At 43.6% G+C, this 17274-nt stretch overlaps 1 protein-coding gene across 3 annotated transcripts in view; it reads right to left on the bottom strand.

Annotated features, from left to right (window-relative positions):
* The window catches only part of LOC143816750 (inactive dipeptidyl peptidase 10-like), a 503885-nt gene that overhangs the window by 132236 nt on the left and 354375 nt on the right, over window positions 1-17274 (bottom strand). For all 3 annotated transcript variants that reach the window (XR_013223993.1, XM_077297511.1, XM_077297512.1), the window contains exons 13-15: window positions 12370-12468; window positions 9426-9517; window positions 8979-9026 (exon numbers count right to left, since the gene is read on the bottom strand). Coding sequence is in view for 2 of the 3 variants with exons in the window: in XM_077297511.1 (XP_077153626.1) it covers window positions 8979-9026; window positions 9426-9517; window positions 12370-12468 (239 nt within the window). In the remaining variant the exon portion in view is untranslated. The remainder of the gene's footprint in view (window positions 1-8978; window positions 9027-9425; window positions 9518-12369; window positions 12469-17274) is intronic.

Raw genomic sequence — 17274 nt, 5'->3', positions numbered from 1 at the left:
GAAACCCAAAGATCCTGAGTCAGGGATACCTGCCGTAGGGGTCGTCAACCTAGGGACAGAATGTAACCCCGATAGGTTTCCCCTACAGGTACTGGCAGGAGAAGTCGGGGAGACCCCATCGATCCCCGAGCTGGAAGTGTCCCCTGGTACCTTTAGGACAGTTCAGTTCCAGGATCCCAATCTGACACAGGCACAAGAAAGGGTGATGGTAATATATGGAGTGGCTCAGCAACTGGGTGCCGAGGCAGTTTTCCCCCGTATGGCTATCCACTGGGATTTGTTATAAAATCCAGGATGAAGTGGTAGAACAACTGGTGGTGCCCCAATCTTACTGTTGGGCGGTGCTCGAAATGGCTCACGCCCACATGCTGGGAGGGAACTTGGGAGCCAAAAAGACGCAGGCGCGCATACTGCAGCATTTTTTTTGGCCTGGGATTTATGCTGAAGTCCAGAGGTATTGTGAATCCTGTCCCAAGTGCCAACTTGCGAAACCGACTGCATATTTCCGGAGTCCATTGGATAACAATGGATCTGGTGGGGCCTATAGTGAAATCCGCCAGTGGCCATCAACATCTTTTGGTCATAGTGGACTATGCCACGTGGTACCCAGAAGCGATACCTCTCCGCCACACCGCAAAACTAATAGCCCACGAGCTGTTTGCCATGCTTTGTCGCCTTGGGCTACCAAAGGAGATCCTCACAGACCAGGGGACTCCTTTTATGTCCAATTTGACCAAGGAGCTATGTAAGCTGCTACAGATCAAACAGCTACAAAAGTTGGTGTACCACCCACAAACTGACGGGTTAGTAGAGAGGTTTAATAAGACCCTTAAGTCCATGCTTAAAAAGGTAGTCTCCAAGGATGGGAGAAACTGGGACATGTTATTGCCCTATCTAATGTTCGCTATCCGCGAGGTATCACAGGCGTCTACGGGTTACTCACAGTTTGAGCTATTGTATGGCAGGCATCCGAGTGGGTTGCTCGACTTGGCTAAGAAGATATGGGAACAGGAGCAAACTCTGCAACGGAGTTATGATCGAGCATGTGGCAAGCGTGCCGGACCAGATTGGAGCAGTCAGGCCCATAGTAAAGGAGCATCTGATGGATGTCCAGGCCGCGCACAGCCGCACCTATAGTAAAAGAGCCACGGTCAGGATCTTTAAAGAAGGGGACCAGGTGTTGGTACTAGTGCCCACCACGGAGAGTAAACTCAAGGCCAAGTGGCAAGGGCCATATGAGATACAAGGGAAGGTGGGAGAAGTGAACTACCAAGTTTACCAGCCCGGAAAGAGGAAAGCTGATCAACTGTACAATGTAAACCTGCTAAAAGCCTAGAAGGACCGGGAATGTTTGGTCATGGAGGCGACTCCGGTCATACCAATAGGGTACCCTTTGTCACCGGCCAAGGACGCGGCCGGGGGTCAGGTTAAAATACATGACACTCTCACCAAATAGCAGCAACGGGAGGCTCGGGTTCTAGTGCAACAGAATACGGACGTATTCTCAGAGCTGCCGGGGTGGATCTCGTTGATTCAGCATCACATTGTCACTGAGCCTCGGGTAAGGGTACGGATGAAACCGTACCGAGTGCCAGAAGCCTGGAGGCAAGCCATCGAGGCTGAAGTAAAGCAAATGCTTCAGTCGGGAGTCATCGAGGAATCCTGGAGTGAGTGGGCTAGCCCCATTGTGCTAATTCCAAAGCCAGACAGGCCACTACGCTTTTGTAATGACTTCAGAAAATTAAATGAGTTGCCAAATTTGACCTCTATCCAATGCCCAGGGTGGACGAGCTAATTGAAAGACTGGGGGAGGCCCAGTACTTCACCACGCTCGATTTCACCAAAGGTTACTGGCAGGTCCCACTGACAGAATTGATGAAAGAAAAAAACGCTTTTATAATGCCAGAGGGTCTCTATCACTATGTCTTCTTGCCTTTTGGATTACATGGGAACCTTAAAAAATGTGTGGTGGGACTCACGGAAGCCTGATACTTAGGACCGCGGGGTTATCAAACCCCAAATAAACAAGATCAAGGCCATCCAAAACTGGCCCAAGCTGTTAAGTACCAAACAGGTGAGGGCTTTCCTCGGCATCATTGTGTACTATCGCCGGTTTATACGCAATTTTGCTGGGAGATCGGCACTCCTAACTGATCTGTTAAAAGGTAAGAAGTCGGTTATGGCCCGGTAGAATACTCAAGCGGAGGAAGCATTACAGTCCCTGAAGTCATCGTTGTGTGGACAGCCGATCTCATCAGCCTCAACTTCAAGGAAACCTTTATCGTGCAGACAGATGCCTCAGAGGTAGGTCTAGGATCAGTACTGTCACAAGAGATGAACGGGGATGTACACCCAATCACCTACTTGAGCACTGACTCCAGCGGATAAAAATTATAGCATAGTGGAGAAGGAGTGCTTGGCGGTTAAGTGGGCCTTGGAGTACCTACGCTACTATTTGCTCAGGCGTCAGTTTCGTTTGATAATGGACCATTCACCTCATCTGGTTGAGCAATGCAGAAAAGAGGAATGCTCGAGTCACCAGATGGTTCCTGAGCATCCAGAGGATACCGTGTGCTGTTTACTTTGTAAGTTTTGGACATTAAAACATGTTTGTTTTGAAATTTCCTGGGTCACTGTTTGTTTGTCACACTGCACCAACCCCGCTACCCTACATAGACTTAAAAATGACCTGCCGGCTGCTCGAGTGTTTCATGGAGCGTTGTGGAGGTGACTTTTCAATACAAGGGTATGAGAGCTTTATTCTAGCTCTCATAGACTTACATTAAGAGCTTGTGACTAGAGTTGAGTGAATATGTTTAGATTCGGTCGCCGAATCTGAATTTGCCATATTCGTGCAATATTGGTATCCTATTGGTGCTGAATTTATGTTTGACGATCGATTTCGAACATATTCAGTAATTTCTACTCACTGACTTCAATGACGTTCGGCTGTGTTTGATCATAATCGGAACCGAAATTTGAAAAATTCACTCAATTTAACTTGTGACGTAACTTCTGACTTCTGGTCAGACAGAAGCTGCGATCACAAGTTGGTGCCGCAGGGGGCTTACATTTAAAGAGCCACTCCAGTGCTGAAAAAACCCCCCGAAAAAGCTGGAGTGGTTCTAAAAGTACCTTACAAACATGTAGGAAAGTAGGCTGGTTTCAACTGGACTAACCGCTATGAGGTCTAAAGATTGCCATTTTGATATTCCCTGGTCAGTTGTAAGTCAGTATATATTTAAAAAGAGCAGCCTGCTGTCAGACATCTTAATTTTTTTTTAACTTATAGCTGTATCCCATACAGCAAAGCTTTACGCTTACACGTACATTGCGAGGTTTATGATCAGTTTTTGCTGCACTTTATGTTTCACCCATCCTTTAAAAAAATCCAATATTTGATGAATATTTCATTATTTTCTGTAGTCTGTACTAGGGGGGACTACTTATAGGGGGAGTACTTATAGAAAAAAGAAGGGTTCTGTGGGTAAAGTTTACTGAGACTCGAGAAAGGGTTAGAACATAATGTGTGGCATAGGAGATGGTCCAATGTGTGCCGCGTGGTAAGTGTGAAGCAGTGAGGACTTTGCTGCAGAAAAGGAAGGAGACACAGACATTCGATATTTGTGGTTTTCACGGACAGCACTTGTATCTGTGATAGTCTATGTGGCCATTCACATGACCATGATTTTTCGCAGAAAATTGCAGAGACATGTCCAATTTTGATCCAAGGGTCAGATCAAAATCGTCAAAACAAGTCTATGGGTCCGTGAAAAAAGAAAAAAAAAAAAAAAATCGTACTTCACTCGAATGACATCCAAGTAGGGTCCAATTTTCACAGACTGTCAGAAAGGCAGAGAAACCTTTTTTTCCCTCAAAACTGTCGATACTTAGACTACACTCTGACCAAAGCCTGATCAAATTACAGTATTGGTCCCTTTTTCTTGTATGTGGAAAATACTGACACCTGAATGAGGGCTAAGAAGGAACTGCAAGTTGATGAGGAACCTTGACGTTGGGTTGCAGGCTTATCCATTTTGGCCAAAATTGTAACTAATACCTCATCTAATGTATTAGGCTACGTTCACATTTGCGGTGTGCGCCGCAGCGTCGGGCGCCGCAGCGTCGCCGCATGCGTCATGCGCCCCTATATTTAACATGGGGGCGCATGGACATGCGTCGCACTTGCGTTTTGTGCCGCATGCGTCCCTGCGGCGCCCGCGTCCGGGCGCAGAGGACGCAGCAAGTTGCATTTTTGCTGCGTCCAAAATCAATGAAAAAAAGGACGCATGCGGCGCAAAACGCAGCGTTGTGCATGCGTTTTGCTGCGTTTTTGTTTGCGTTGTGCGTTGCGGCGCCGACACTGCGGCGCACAACGCAAATGTGAACGTAGCCTTATATACATTATTTAATGTTTCATCTTTTTTGCACTTTTTATCATTTTGCAGGGTGCGGCAGGGCCCCTTTATGCTGTTTCTTGTGTGTTGCATGTATATATATAGTGCTGGACGGCCCGCCTGCTAATACTATGGGCATGATCAATAGGTTGTCCAGACACTGTGCATCATATTTATCTGTGTGAATAGTGTCTTATGCAAGCCACACCTGTGTGCATTTTTGCTACTAGGCAGCCAACCCCTCTAATGTTTGGGCGAGTGGGTGGTTGCTCTCATCAGTAGCTTGCACCTGTGCCGCTTTAGCATTTATTATCGGGGGCCTGCTGCACCCTGCGAGTGCATTTGTCATCTGACAAGGCTCTGGTGAATCTGCTCTTCATGTTGTGTTTTTTTTTTTTACTACTACTGGTGTCAGTAACCAAAGGCGAGCAGAGATGGTGCTGAACCAATTTATTTAAGACCCTAGTTCAAATAAGGACCCTGACAAAACCACATGCCTCCCAACCGTCCCGGATACAGTGGGACAATCCTGATTTTGAGATTCTGTCCCGCTGTCCTGGCCAGGACCTTACTTTTCCCAGCAGGGGGGTGCAGTTGGGCCGCCTAATGTGGCGGTCCACAGTTTCTCACTCAGCGGCTGGGAGAGACGTGAGTACAATTGAAGTTCTGACCACCGGGTCAGAGCGACACCAGCAGCGTGGTGAGATCATGTGATAACGCTGCTGACGTCGCCATATAAGCAGGATGGGTGGTAAGTGCTCCAGTGGAGCTGAAGACACAGAAGATTAAGTGCATGGGGGAGATTTGGAGTGGGTATGGTGGATTTAATGTGTGGGGGGAGATTTGAGGGCACAAAATGAGGAACAAAGGGTGAGATGGAGGCATATATGAGGAAACAGTACAGTGGAATAGGGGCATGTACAAGAAAACAGTATGGGGGAATGGGGAGCATGTAAGAGGAAACAGTACAGGGGAATGGGGGGCATGTAGGAGGAAACAGTACGGGGGAATGGGGGCATGTAGGAGGAAACAGTATGGGGGAATGGGGGGGCATGTAGGCGGAAACAGTACACGAGAATGGGGGGCATGTACGAGGAAACGGTACGGGGGAATGGGGGGCATGTATGAGGAAACAGTACAGAGGAATGGGGGCATGTATGAGGAAACAGTACAGGGGAACGGGGGCATGTATGAGGAAACAGTAAGGGGGAATATTGGGCATGAATGAGGAAACAGTATGGGGGAATGGGGGGCATGTATGAGGAAACAGTACTTTTGAAGAGAGAAATAAGTATTTGATCCCTCTAGCAAACAAGACTTAACACTTGGTGACAAAACCATTGTTGGCAAGCACAGCAGTCAGCCATTTTTTGTAGTTGATGATGAGTTTTGCCCACATGTCAGAAGGAATTTTGGTCCACTCATCTTTGCAGATCATCTCTAAATCATAAAGATTTTGAGGCTGTCGCTTGGCAACTCGGAGCTTCAATTCTCTCCATAAGTTTTCTATGGGATTAAAGCCTGGAGACTGGCTAGGCCACTCCATGACCATAAGGTGCTTCTTTTTGAGCCACTCCTTTGTTGCCTTGGCTGTATGTTTTGGGTCACTGTCATGCTGGAAGACCCAGTGTGATCAGCAGTGCTAAAGGTGTGTGGTTGGGGTGTGGATATGGGTGTGACTAGTTGTGAAATAGGTGTGGTCAGGGGCGTGGCCTAAAATTTACCGCAGACTTTGTCCCTCTTTCCCATCTTCAAAAGTTGGGAGGTATGGTTAAAGGGAACCTGTCACCCCCAAAATCAAAGATAAGCTAAGCCCACCAGCATCAGGGGCTTATCTACGGCATTCTGGAATGCTGCAGATAAGCCCCCAATGTATCCAGAAAGATGAGAAAAATAGGTTAGATTATACTCACCCAGGGGCGGTACCGCTGCGGTCTGGTCCGATGGGCATCGCGGTCCTGTCCGGGGCCTCCCATCTTCTTACGATGACGTCCTCTTCTTGTCTTCACGCTGCGGCTCTGGCGCAGGCGTACTTTGTCTTCCCTGTTGAGGGCAGACCAAAGTACTGCAGTGTGCAGGCGCCGGGAAAGGTCAGAGCGACCAGCACCTGCGCACTGCAGTTCTGTCACACTCTCACACTCTCACTCTCACACACTCTCACTCTCACACTGTCACACTCACACACTCACAGTCTCACACACTCACTCTCACACACTCTCACACACTCTCACTCTCACACACTCACACACACGCAGCCTCTTGCACGGTACCACCAGCTGAACACCATCGCGAACACGCCGCTGCCAGGATCAGCCGAATGATTCACTGACTGCCATCATCCTTGTACAGGAGGAGAATATAAGCAGTTTTAATGTGACCACCGCTATCTGTCTGCACAAAGATGGCGGCGGTCTGATTTACTGCGCCTGTGCGAATTACATGCAGGTGCAGTGAATAATTTGGCTGATCCCGGCATCAGATGCACAACGTGTCTACAGGCAGAGGAAGCTGGTTACATTAAAGGGGTTTTCTAAGGAACGAAAGTTCATTTAAAAAATTTACTGTGTCTGACCGTGTACGGAGCATACCACATCACCTGGACAGGGGAGGAAGCAAAAGATAATACTGACATTACAGCAGGGGATCACAGTGGATTCATTTTGTGAGGTAAAATATTTCACTGACTGTTTTTAAAAAATATTTTACCTCACAAAATGTATCCCCTGCGATCTCCTGCTGTAATGTCAGTATTGTCTTTTGCTTTCTCCCCTGCCCAGGAGATGTGCTATGCTCCATACACAGTCATACACATACACAATTTTTAAAATGAACTTTTGTTCGTGGGAAAACCCCTTTAAAAAGCAAATATCAACGCCAACATGGCTCCTCATAAAAGTACAGCAATGACAATGAAAGGAAAGCAGCAAAGGCACAACGTTGAAGACAACAAAAGGCAAATGAGACTCTTGAAGAGCAACAGCATCGCTGGGACAAAAACAATGCATATAAGCGTAGCACATGAGTCCCTTGATGCAAAAGTCATTAGATTATCAAAGGATGCCATTAGGCAACAACAGCGCCGCATGCCTGCCACCATCGTGACATTACCGCCCTCCCGATGCGATAGCATCGGGCCTCTATCTAGTATAATAATATTTTTCAATCCAACTGAATTTTTTTTTAAGTCAATACAAAACTGACAAATCACAAATATGGCAAGGCAGCTGCAACCTAGTTTCCACCACTGTTTTAATAGAATCTGTTAAGAAGGCATAAATCCTCTGACTGCTGTCATATTTGTTGACCATGTGTACACTTCCTCTGTATGGTCACAGATATGAAGGTTAGCAAACAAAGGCATAGGAATTGGCAATAATATGACAGGTACAGTATTAATTTAACATTAGCTTTTACAAAGAGGAATTCTCTGTGTCATTTAAAGATAGTGTTCAAATTATATATATATACTGTATGTATATATATATATACACACACACACACACACACACACACACACACACACACACACACAGAAATATGTCAGTGAGATATATAATCAGTGCTTTGCTTGGGTAGCTTAATGTCCATGTATTTTGGAAATAAATAAATATATTTCTGAAAACAATGGTGTGGGGACCCTCTACATTTTCTTAACCAGCTGAGGCAAAGCCAACAGCTGGGGAATTATGTTAATAGCATGGGAAGGGGGTAATACACACTGAGCTTCCCAGGTTATTAATATCAGCTCAAAACTGTATACTTAGCCTTTACTGGTTATTAAAATGGGGGACCCTCTAAAAAATGACGTGGGTTCTCCCCTATAATTAATATCCAACAAAGGCTGGGCAGACAGCCGAGGCTGATATTAATAGGCTAGGATGAGAGAATGTATATTGGACCCTGCCATACTAAAAACAACAGCTCTCAGGTACCCCAGAAAAAGCGAATCCATAAGATGCACCAATTCTGGGGCTTAGCCTCGCTCTTCCCACTTGCTCTCGGTGCCTTAGAAGCTCCAGGTTAATTACTCCATTCTTAGGCTATAAACAGCTACCAGCTATCCGTTTTCCCTCTGTTGGTTAACAAAATTTCTGGGGATCCCACACCATTTCTTTCTGTAATTTATTGATTTAATAATTAAATAAATAGATGAACATTAAACTACACACGCACTGTACACAATTATATATGTCCATCACACATTTGTAGCCATCTATTCTATGTATATAGAGTATATCTATTCTATCTATTGTATTCTGTTGGGTCACGCTGTGATTTTACTGTACTCGGCTGACGAAATGCCGGGTTTTCTAGGAGATGAGTGTGTAAAAAACAGGCAGCACACGCATGGTTCGTGCGCTGTGTGATTTTTTTCTCGCACCCATCTTCCGATATAAGAGGATAATCACAGCATGCTGCGATTTTTTTTCTCAGTCCAATCTCAGCTGAGAAAAAAATTGCAGATGAGCACTGAATCATAGAACAACATTAGGCAGAGTGCAATCTGATTTTTTTATCCGATCGCACTCGTCTGTGTTTCTCGCAAATGAGTATGAGCCATAAGGCTCATTTTTTTCATACCTGTAAAGATGTCTTGTTCTGGGTTTGTCTTCGGTGCTCAGGAAATAACTAATATACAATAGAAATGAAAGGTCACAACAAAGTCAATGTGAAGCAAATTACATTATGTCTTTATGTAATCCAATATACAAAACCATGGACATCTATTACAGATCTTGTCTTTTGCTAACAAGGGGGGGGGGCTGCTAGTACCCCATCAATTTTCTAAGTATATGGACAGACCACGTGGGATGGCTTGTCTAAACCAGATAATATCATTGGGGTTAATCATACAGTATACTGTAGCTGTACGCACAGGACTGATATAGACAGCATGAGTTATTGCGTCCTAATCACTTTAGTCTTAATGATCACTGACTGTAGGAAAATGAAAGGTGATTGACATTGCCACAAATGTGGAAAAAGCATTTACAAATAAGAATTATAACATTAGAAATCAATACTCACACTGTTTTGTTGTCTGACTTGTAGGCCAGAATCCGAGTCACATCCCATTCCCCAGATGTCAGCATTTGTAAAGAGTTTTCTTTGCCACCTAGCTGCAGTGAAGATAGCTGTGCATTAACTATACACTGTACTTTAGCAGGGTGAGCAGAAAGAAACAACTGAAGGTGTAAAAGTTATGGGGAAGCAGTATAGCTATCACACATTTGTTTTCAAACTAAAATGAGAGATCACTTTATTACATTGGTCAACAAAAATTGAGTGATAATGATAACAACAAACAAAGTGTCTGAGCACCTAAGGACTGACTTTCTCCCTTACCAGTGATCCGAAGAAAGGGGCTGTGGATTCTGGGAAACTAGTTTTGCATAGCCCTGTCTTGAAAGGAGCAGCGACTTCTCAAATTTCTGGAGTCTCATTAACATTGAATAGAAATATAGGGCCTGATTCAGTAACACGATTAGCTTAAAAAGTTTAAGTTATAGTTTATGTTTAAAGGGGTTCTCGTAGAATGTGATGTTTATCACTTTTTCAGACAACCTTTATAAGTCCAAGGGGGCGGTACAAGAGATTTTTTATTAGGGGCATGATGTTCATCATCTTCATCTGCATAAGGTTGACCAATCATAAGAAGGCAGCAACATACTGGTGGAAAAAACGAATTCACCACAATAGGGAATTTCCTCTTTCTCTCAAGGGTTTGGGGATGGAAAGCTGAACACTTCCATGGGATGATGTGGAGATTCTCGGTGACACTGGGGTAGGTGGTGGTGCTGAGACATCCTTTCTTTGTGGGGAGGCAGGTGGTGATGTTGATCGTGAGTGGAAGGAAGAGGCCAAGACTGCAGAAGAAGAGGGAGCAGGAGGAGGCTCAGCTCTGTAGTGCTTTTTGAGGTGTGCACTCCACTGCACCTCATGCTTGGAATTCAGATGCATCGTTATGTAGGTGGTACTCAGTTTCAGAACATTTATGCCTTGCTTCAGGGTCTTACGGTATAGCGTGCAAACCACCTGTCGCTTGTTGTTAGCACATTGCCTGAAGAAATGCTATGCCAGGGAGCTCCTTTGAGCTGGCTTTGGTGTTCAAATTTGTTTGGCGCAGTGGGCAGTATCAGCCGATGTACTGGCTAGGGGCTGCTCCTTGTGCTTTTGCACCCTGCTCCCTCTTTTGCTGTTCTGCTGGGGCAGAGTGACCACCTTCTCTTTCTCCAAATTGTGCTCATCACTAGGATTGCCTTCGCTCCACGTGGGGTCTAGGACTTCATCATCTTCCACTCAGTGGATGGGTACATTGGATGGCTGACAATGGCTCCAATTCCTTTGCATTATCTTCCACCCAGTCCACGGCAGAAAGCAGAGTTGGCACCTGTGATCATGGTATCACACCTGCCCTCCTTGCCAGTCTGCACACTGCAAAAAGATGCAGCAGTTGGCACCTGTGTTTCGTCATCATCAGAGATGTGCTGCAGTGGTCCGCTGTGTGAACTATCCCTCCCAGGTACTCATCCTCCAACTGAACAAGTGGTTGGGCATCAGTGCACTCAATATCTTCCACTTGTGGGACAGATCCATGTGAATGACCCACAGAACCACAGCCAGCGGAGTCATCAAAAAGCAGAAGTGACTGCTGCATGACATGGGGCTCAGACTGCTTGGCTGATTTGTAAGGGGGTGAGGTGGAATCCAAATGACCATGGTCACAAATGCCAACTCTGCTTTCTGCCGTGGACTGGGTGGAAGATAATGCAAAGGAATTGGAGTCATTGTCAGCCATCCAATGTAACACCACCTCAACATGTTCTGGCCTCATCATTCGTGTAGCAGTATTTGGCCCTATGAAATGCCGCAGAACGCCGTCACCTGTGTGCACCAGAGGAAGGTGTTGTACTTGGGCACTTATCAGTCACAGAATTATCACGTCCACTCCCAGCAGCAGCTACACCACCTCAACGAGCAGCAGCTACACCAGCACCACCATGGCCACGTCCCCTATTTGATGCTCTTATTTTGGAAGTGATTTTTAGGCACACTACTCCCACAGGGATGGAGGCAGAGTGTAATTATTTTTTAGGCACCCTACCGTACAGACACAGTGGTAGAGTAAAATTACTTTTTAGGCCTGGCCACAACTTTAATAGACACAATGGTAGAGTAAAATTAATTTTTAGGCCCATAAATCTCAAAGAGATGGCTGCAGAGAAGAATTATATTTCAGGCACATTACTTGCACAGACACAGCTACAGAGTACACAGAGGCTTTTTAGAACATAACTCTCACAGACAGGGGTGCTGAGTACACCCATAGGCTTAAAGGCAAAATACTCCCACAGGCTGGGGTGCAAAGTACACACAGCGGCTTAAGGGGACAGTATTCCCACAGGCAAGGTTGCAGAGTACACACAGAGGCTCCTTGGCAAAGTACTCCCACAGGCTGCAGGTGTAGGGTACACACAGAGGCTTAAAGTCAAAGTACTCCCACAGATATGCATGCTTTTTGGCACAAAACTCCCACTGAGATGCAAGCAGTGTACACACACACTGAGGCTTTTTGGCAGAGTGTGCACACACAAAGTCTAATACTGTCCCTCACTCCAGCTGCATGATGTCCCTACACTAATCAGAGCAGAATGGCGACGACACCCGTGATCCAGCATTTATACAGGCCAGGTCACGTGGTGTGCCAGCCAATCACAGCAGTGCCAATAATTGGTATGGCTGTGATGGGTCCGGAAGTGCCCACAGCCTAAAATTTTGTTGATTTGCTGTGCAGCAGCCTTTTACCAAACTTTATTCATCACCGATCCCGAACAGTAAACTGGACATCCGGTAAAAAGTCAGTTTTCGGGGTTCGGTACCAGACACTATGTGTCTGGTACTAACCCCGTACTTTACAGTTCATGTTCGCACATCCCTAATAATGACCATTTTATTCATATATAATCAGTACCTGGGTGGAGAACATAGCGATATGGACATACTCCCCTTGTCCTCCTTGCTTCACTGGTACCAAGATAAAGGTAAAATCTACTGAAAACACGGGTGCAGCCTGCAAAAAGAGCACAGTGTTAGGCCTGATTCAGATGTTCATGAGTCATATATGTGTTCGATGTGTGTTTTTACGGCTAGAACACGTGTCCATCATAATCTATGGAACTGGTCAAATGTCCGTGTTTTTTTGCTAACCGAGTGTGGAGACATGTCTATTTTTAATCCAAGTCACGGATAAAAATTACCCATACAAGTCTATGAGCCCCTGAAAGTCACACATTGCCATATGTGTGAAGTGTATGTGCTGCCTGTGATTAACATTGTAATGGGTAGAAGAAGCTTTGGAATTTATTTTATTTTTTTAATTAGTAAAATATACTGAGGAGACACTGATAACAAAAACTGAAACACTGGCCAAACGCCGATGAGAATCGGATCCAAAACACTGATGAAAAAAGGTCTGTTTTTATGTACGAGATAGAGAATGTCTTTGAGTTACATAAAGAGACAGATCCTTGGCTGAATCCTATAACATAACGTATTGTATTAAATAAATTCTGCAGTTCTTTAAGCCTAGAAGAAAGTAGGACGACAATATTCATCCTCAGATATTCAATGCACCAGATGCAGCATTAAACTAATTAAAATGGTGCCCGAGGGATCACATTACTCGCACTGCACCAGCATGTCTATGGAGGTTTGATTATTAGTAGTGCGCTTTTTTATCGTACACAGTAAAAGTTAGGTTTTCATTTTTCCTTGCGCTTGAGCTTTATCCTAACGTATCTGTGTACTTTGTGTAACTGCCTATTATGCTAGTTCCCATCCATTAATAAACTATCCAGGAAAAGTACAGTAAATGTCAGTATATCTTTTTATACAACAATAATGTTTTAAAAATGCAATCCTTCATCTTTAACTAAAGCTTTTCTCAACTAATATAACATGGCAACTCATTCAACATGCATTACTTAGCTGATTGACTTACTGAGTACAGAACAAAGGCTGTAGCCTGTCCTGAGTTAATATGATAGAACACATGATTTTAGTATTTGTAGAAGGTTGTTAAAATGCATTACATTAGTTTATATTATAATTGTTCTTCAGTGAAGGTGGCAATTTTACTCTTAGTGTTACAAATGATATCTGCTAATTTAAAGATATAGACATTTTTTTTTTAAACTCAATTCATGCATTTTGGGCCAAAAATATTTTTTTGTGATTGCGTTTAATTAAAAATGTTGCACTGATAGACATTTAAAGGTTGTTTCACTGCACATTACTGACTGTAGAATGCGTTAACTGAGAATATATTAGAGAGCTGACTCTGATAGGGAATTTGTAACTGTTTTATCTGTAATTTTCTAAGCTCCTTTATGCTCAAGTATGACAACAAACCACATCAAATTTGTGTAGAACATAAATCAGCTGAGGAGTTCAGATAAACAAAAATAAAAGTTACAAACTTATTGTCAGAACTAGCTCACTGATGGATTCTCAGAGTGATCTGAAATACAACTTAATTTTCATCCTAAATGCCTATCTATTTAATGCCATAAATAGTAAATAATATTAGAAAACAAATTAGATTAACGGATATCGGCTCAGTCTTGAGCCATGGCGATTTGATGGATGCTTGCTCTGTATGAAGATCGATCTTGTGCAAGCCTAGATAGGTCCACCAGGATCTACTCCGCTGTTATTTTGCTAGTATTAGGCCATCAGGTTGCTGGTCTTCCTCTTCGTCTAATTTCTTCTATTCTTCCAACCATGATGTCCTGCTCCAGTGATCTCTCTCTTCGTATGAGGTGTCCAAAGTAGGAAAGTGACTTGTCTGGCTTGATTTTTTCCAAAATTGATCTGTCTGTTCTTTTTGCCATCCATGGTATTGATAACATCCTTATCCAGTACCACATTTCAAAGGCGTTAATTCTTCTTCTGTCTTGGTTCTTTATTTTCCAGGTTTTGCATCCGTAGGTTACTACAGAAAAGACCAAACAATGTACAAACTGTGCCTTCATTGCCAGTGACATGTTCCTTGACTTGAAAACCTTGTCCAGTGACCTCATTTTTTATTTGCCTATAGTTACTCTATTGATTTCCAGTGTTGTCGCTACATCTTGTGTTATTGATCAGAGTAGGTTGAAGTCCTTTACAACTTCCAGTTCATAGCCGTCCATCTCAAATTTGTCCTGTTCATACATGGCAGTAGTCAATATCTTTATCTTTTTGTTGAGTAGCAACCTCATGTTCAATATTTTCATCTTGACACTCCATAATAAGTCCTTTATTTCATCTACACTTGTTGCTATTAATGTTGTATCATCTGCGAGTATTGATGATTCGTACAGCAATTTTGATTCCTTCTTTTTCAGCAAGTCCAGCCTTCCTGAAAATACCTTCCGCACATAAATTAAAAGAGAAATGGTGACAGGCTGCAGCTTTGTCTGATGCCTCACTGTACTTTGAACTATGCCGTGTCCCGTTGTTGCTTCTTGGTTGATGTAAAGGTTCCTAATGAGGCTGATCAGATGGTTGGCTACACCCATATCCTTCATGGTATTCCAAAGTTTCTGGTGATCAACATAGTCAAAGGTTGTGCTGTAGTCAATGAAGCAAAAATAGATCTCCTTGTTGTATTCTTTGGCTTTATCCATCTAATATTAGCAATTACATATCTTGTTCCCCTGTCTGATGAATCATGCTTGTTCCTCATGCAGCTCTTTGTCAAAGTCTAGTTTTCAGTTTCTTCCCATGTCACTGAGTCGTTTTTGTAGAGGTGCCTTTGTGTACTCTTTCCATCTTTCCTTGATCTGTTCTGGCTCAGTTAGTTTGTTCCCGTTGGCATCTTTCAACATACCCACCCTAGGTTAAAACTTTTGTCGTATCTTTTTGATCTTTAGGTATGCATTCCTGGTTTTCCCCCTCAGATGTTCGTTCTCTTTCTATCTCTATACATATCTTTTGAGAATATAGTTCTTTTTCTTCTTGAATGGTTGTCTTTAGTCTTTTACTGATGTTGTCTGCGTCCTACTTGTTACCTTTTTGCCATTTGTCTTTCTTCGATGATCTTTAGAGTCTCTTCTGCATCTTCTTTATTGTCTTACTGGTTTCTTTAGTAATAATGACCTTTATATTTGTCCATAATTCCTCAAGCTTTCTTTCATCCATATCCAGTGATGTAAATTGGTTGTGCAGATCGTTGCAAAAAGCTTCAGGTATGTTGGGCAAATCACAGTTGGATATGGCCTGTTGACTAATCCATTTATGCAGGTTGATTCTAATCTTTGCTGTCAAGTTCATGATTAGTTCCACAGTCAGCTCCTGGCCTTGTTTTCACAGTAATGATAGATGACCTCCATCTTTAGTGAACACATATGTAGTTAATCTGATTCTTTTAGGCTCCAAATGCAATAGCTTTTGGTATTTTGGTCTGTCTTGACTTTTTAACAGTGTCTTAGGTAATGAAATATCCCATATAATTATTTTGTATTTCAATTTGTAGGCTTACACTGCTATAAAAGTGACTTTTTGTAGCCAGAATTCTGCTGTAATTAATTCACTATTAATTATCTCAGAAACTAAAGCCAGTCTGGCAAAACCAAAGTTATATTCGTAATCAGTACCATAAACTTAATACAAAACCGTTCATACATCATTTTCACCAAAATCACTGTATATCAGTGACCGACAGAAGCACAGTAAGCATGCAGAAGGACCAGAGGAGATGAAGACCCAACCCCCACAAGCTCGCCCCGATGCACATCAGAAGAAAAGTTAAAACCATGATTAAAAAATAATTACTGATCGGATTCCTTCAAGAAAGGTATCAATTTAATAAGTATAATAGCACCATTATGACCATACCTTTACCTTATAGTGATAAATCTTGCTGACAGGTTCTCTTCAATTGACTAATTACGAGTAAGTTGAGTCCTGTTCTGTCCATTTCAACTTTGATGATGTCGAGTTTGCCTTGGTTCATGGTTTGTACATTCCAAGTTCCGAACTTTATGATATCTCTGAAGCTTTTGATCTTTCTTTTAGACCAAGCGATATCAGCACCAAGATGTCTTTGCGGCTCTGATCCTGGTACATCATGAGCATTGATCATACTCAGGCCAACCATCAGCTCATCCCCAGTAGCTTGTTGAGTGCTTTCCAACTTGGGGGTGTATCTTCCAGCACTATATCAAATTCCATTAGCTGAAGTCACCATCAAGTTTTCTTGGCATAATAAGGAAGTAGATTGCCAGGCCTTTCTTCCACACAGTAAGGTGGCACCAATGAAGGAGCCACACTAGAGTCAGCATTCTAATATACTTTAATTAAAAATATCCTCTCCTTCCCTAGCTACACATCTTTTTGATGATGCTTCATTTGAGAATACCAGTGCATGCTGGGATGTTCAAACAAAGCGTCATCAGCAGGCAGAGGCTGTGGTGACTGCCGCAGCCCCTTCCTCCTGCCTGAAATAGAGCATCATCAGTAACACTAGTTTCAAGGGATAGGTTGGTCTCTGCACAGTGTGCACTGTTCGATGTGCACAAAATCAGTGTGCTCTCATGCAGTCTCAGATCAGATGTAACAAGCTAGCATCAGAGTGCAATTAGTGTGTGTTGAAAAACTACCCGGCGTGCAGGGACCAGTGATGTCACTTGCAGGGGAAATGCTGGTTTCTGCAAGCCGGGTTTTTGTTTTGCAACACACACTAACAGTACTCTCTGATACCAGCTCGTTTCTAATGGTCTGAGCCAGCAAGAGAGCGCACTGTCATTACGCACATTGTGCAGGGACTAACCCAGCCCCTGAAATGAACGTCACTGATGATGCTTAGTTTCAGATGCAGCGCCCCAGAGTCCTG

The sequence above is a fragment of the Ranitomeya variabilis genome, chromosome 3 (assembly GCF_051348905.1).
Source record: "Ranitomeya variabilis isolate aRanVar5 chromosome 3, aRanVar5.hap1, whole genome shotgun sequence".
Classification (NCBI taxonomy): Eukaryota; Metazoa; Chordata; class Amphibia; order Anura; family Dendrobatidae; genus Ranitomeya; species Ranitomeya variabilis.
Note: the sequence above shows the minus strand (reverse complement) of the source record. Positions and strands in the feature narration are given on the sequence as shown.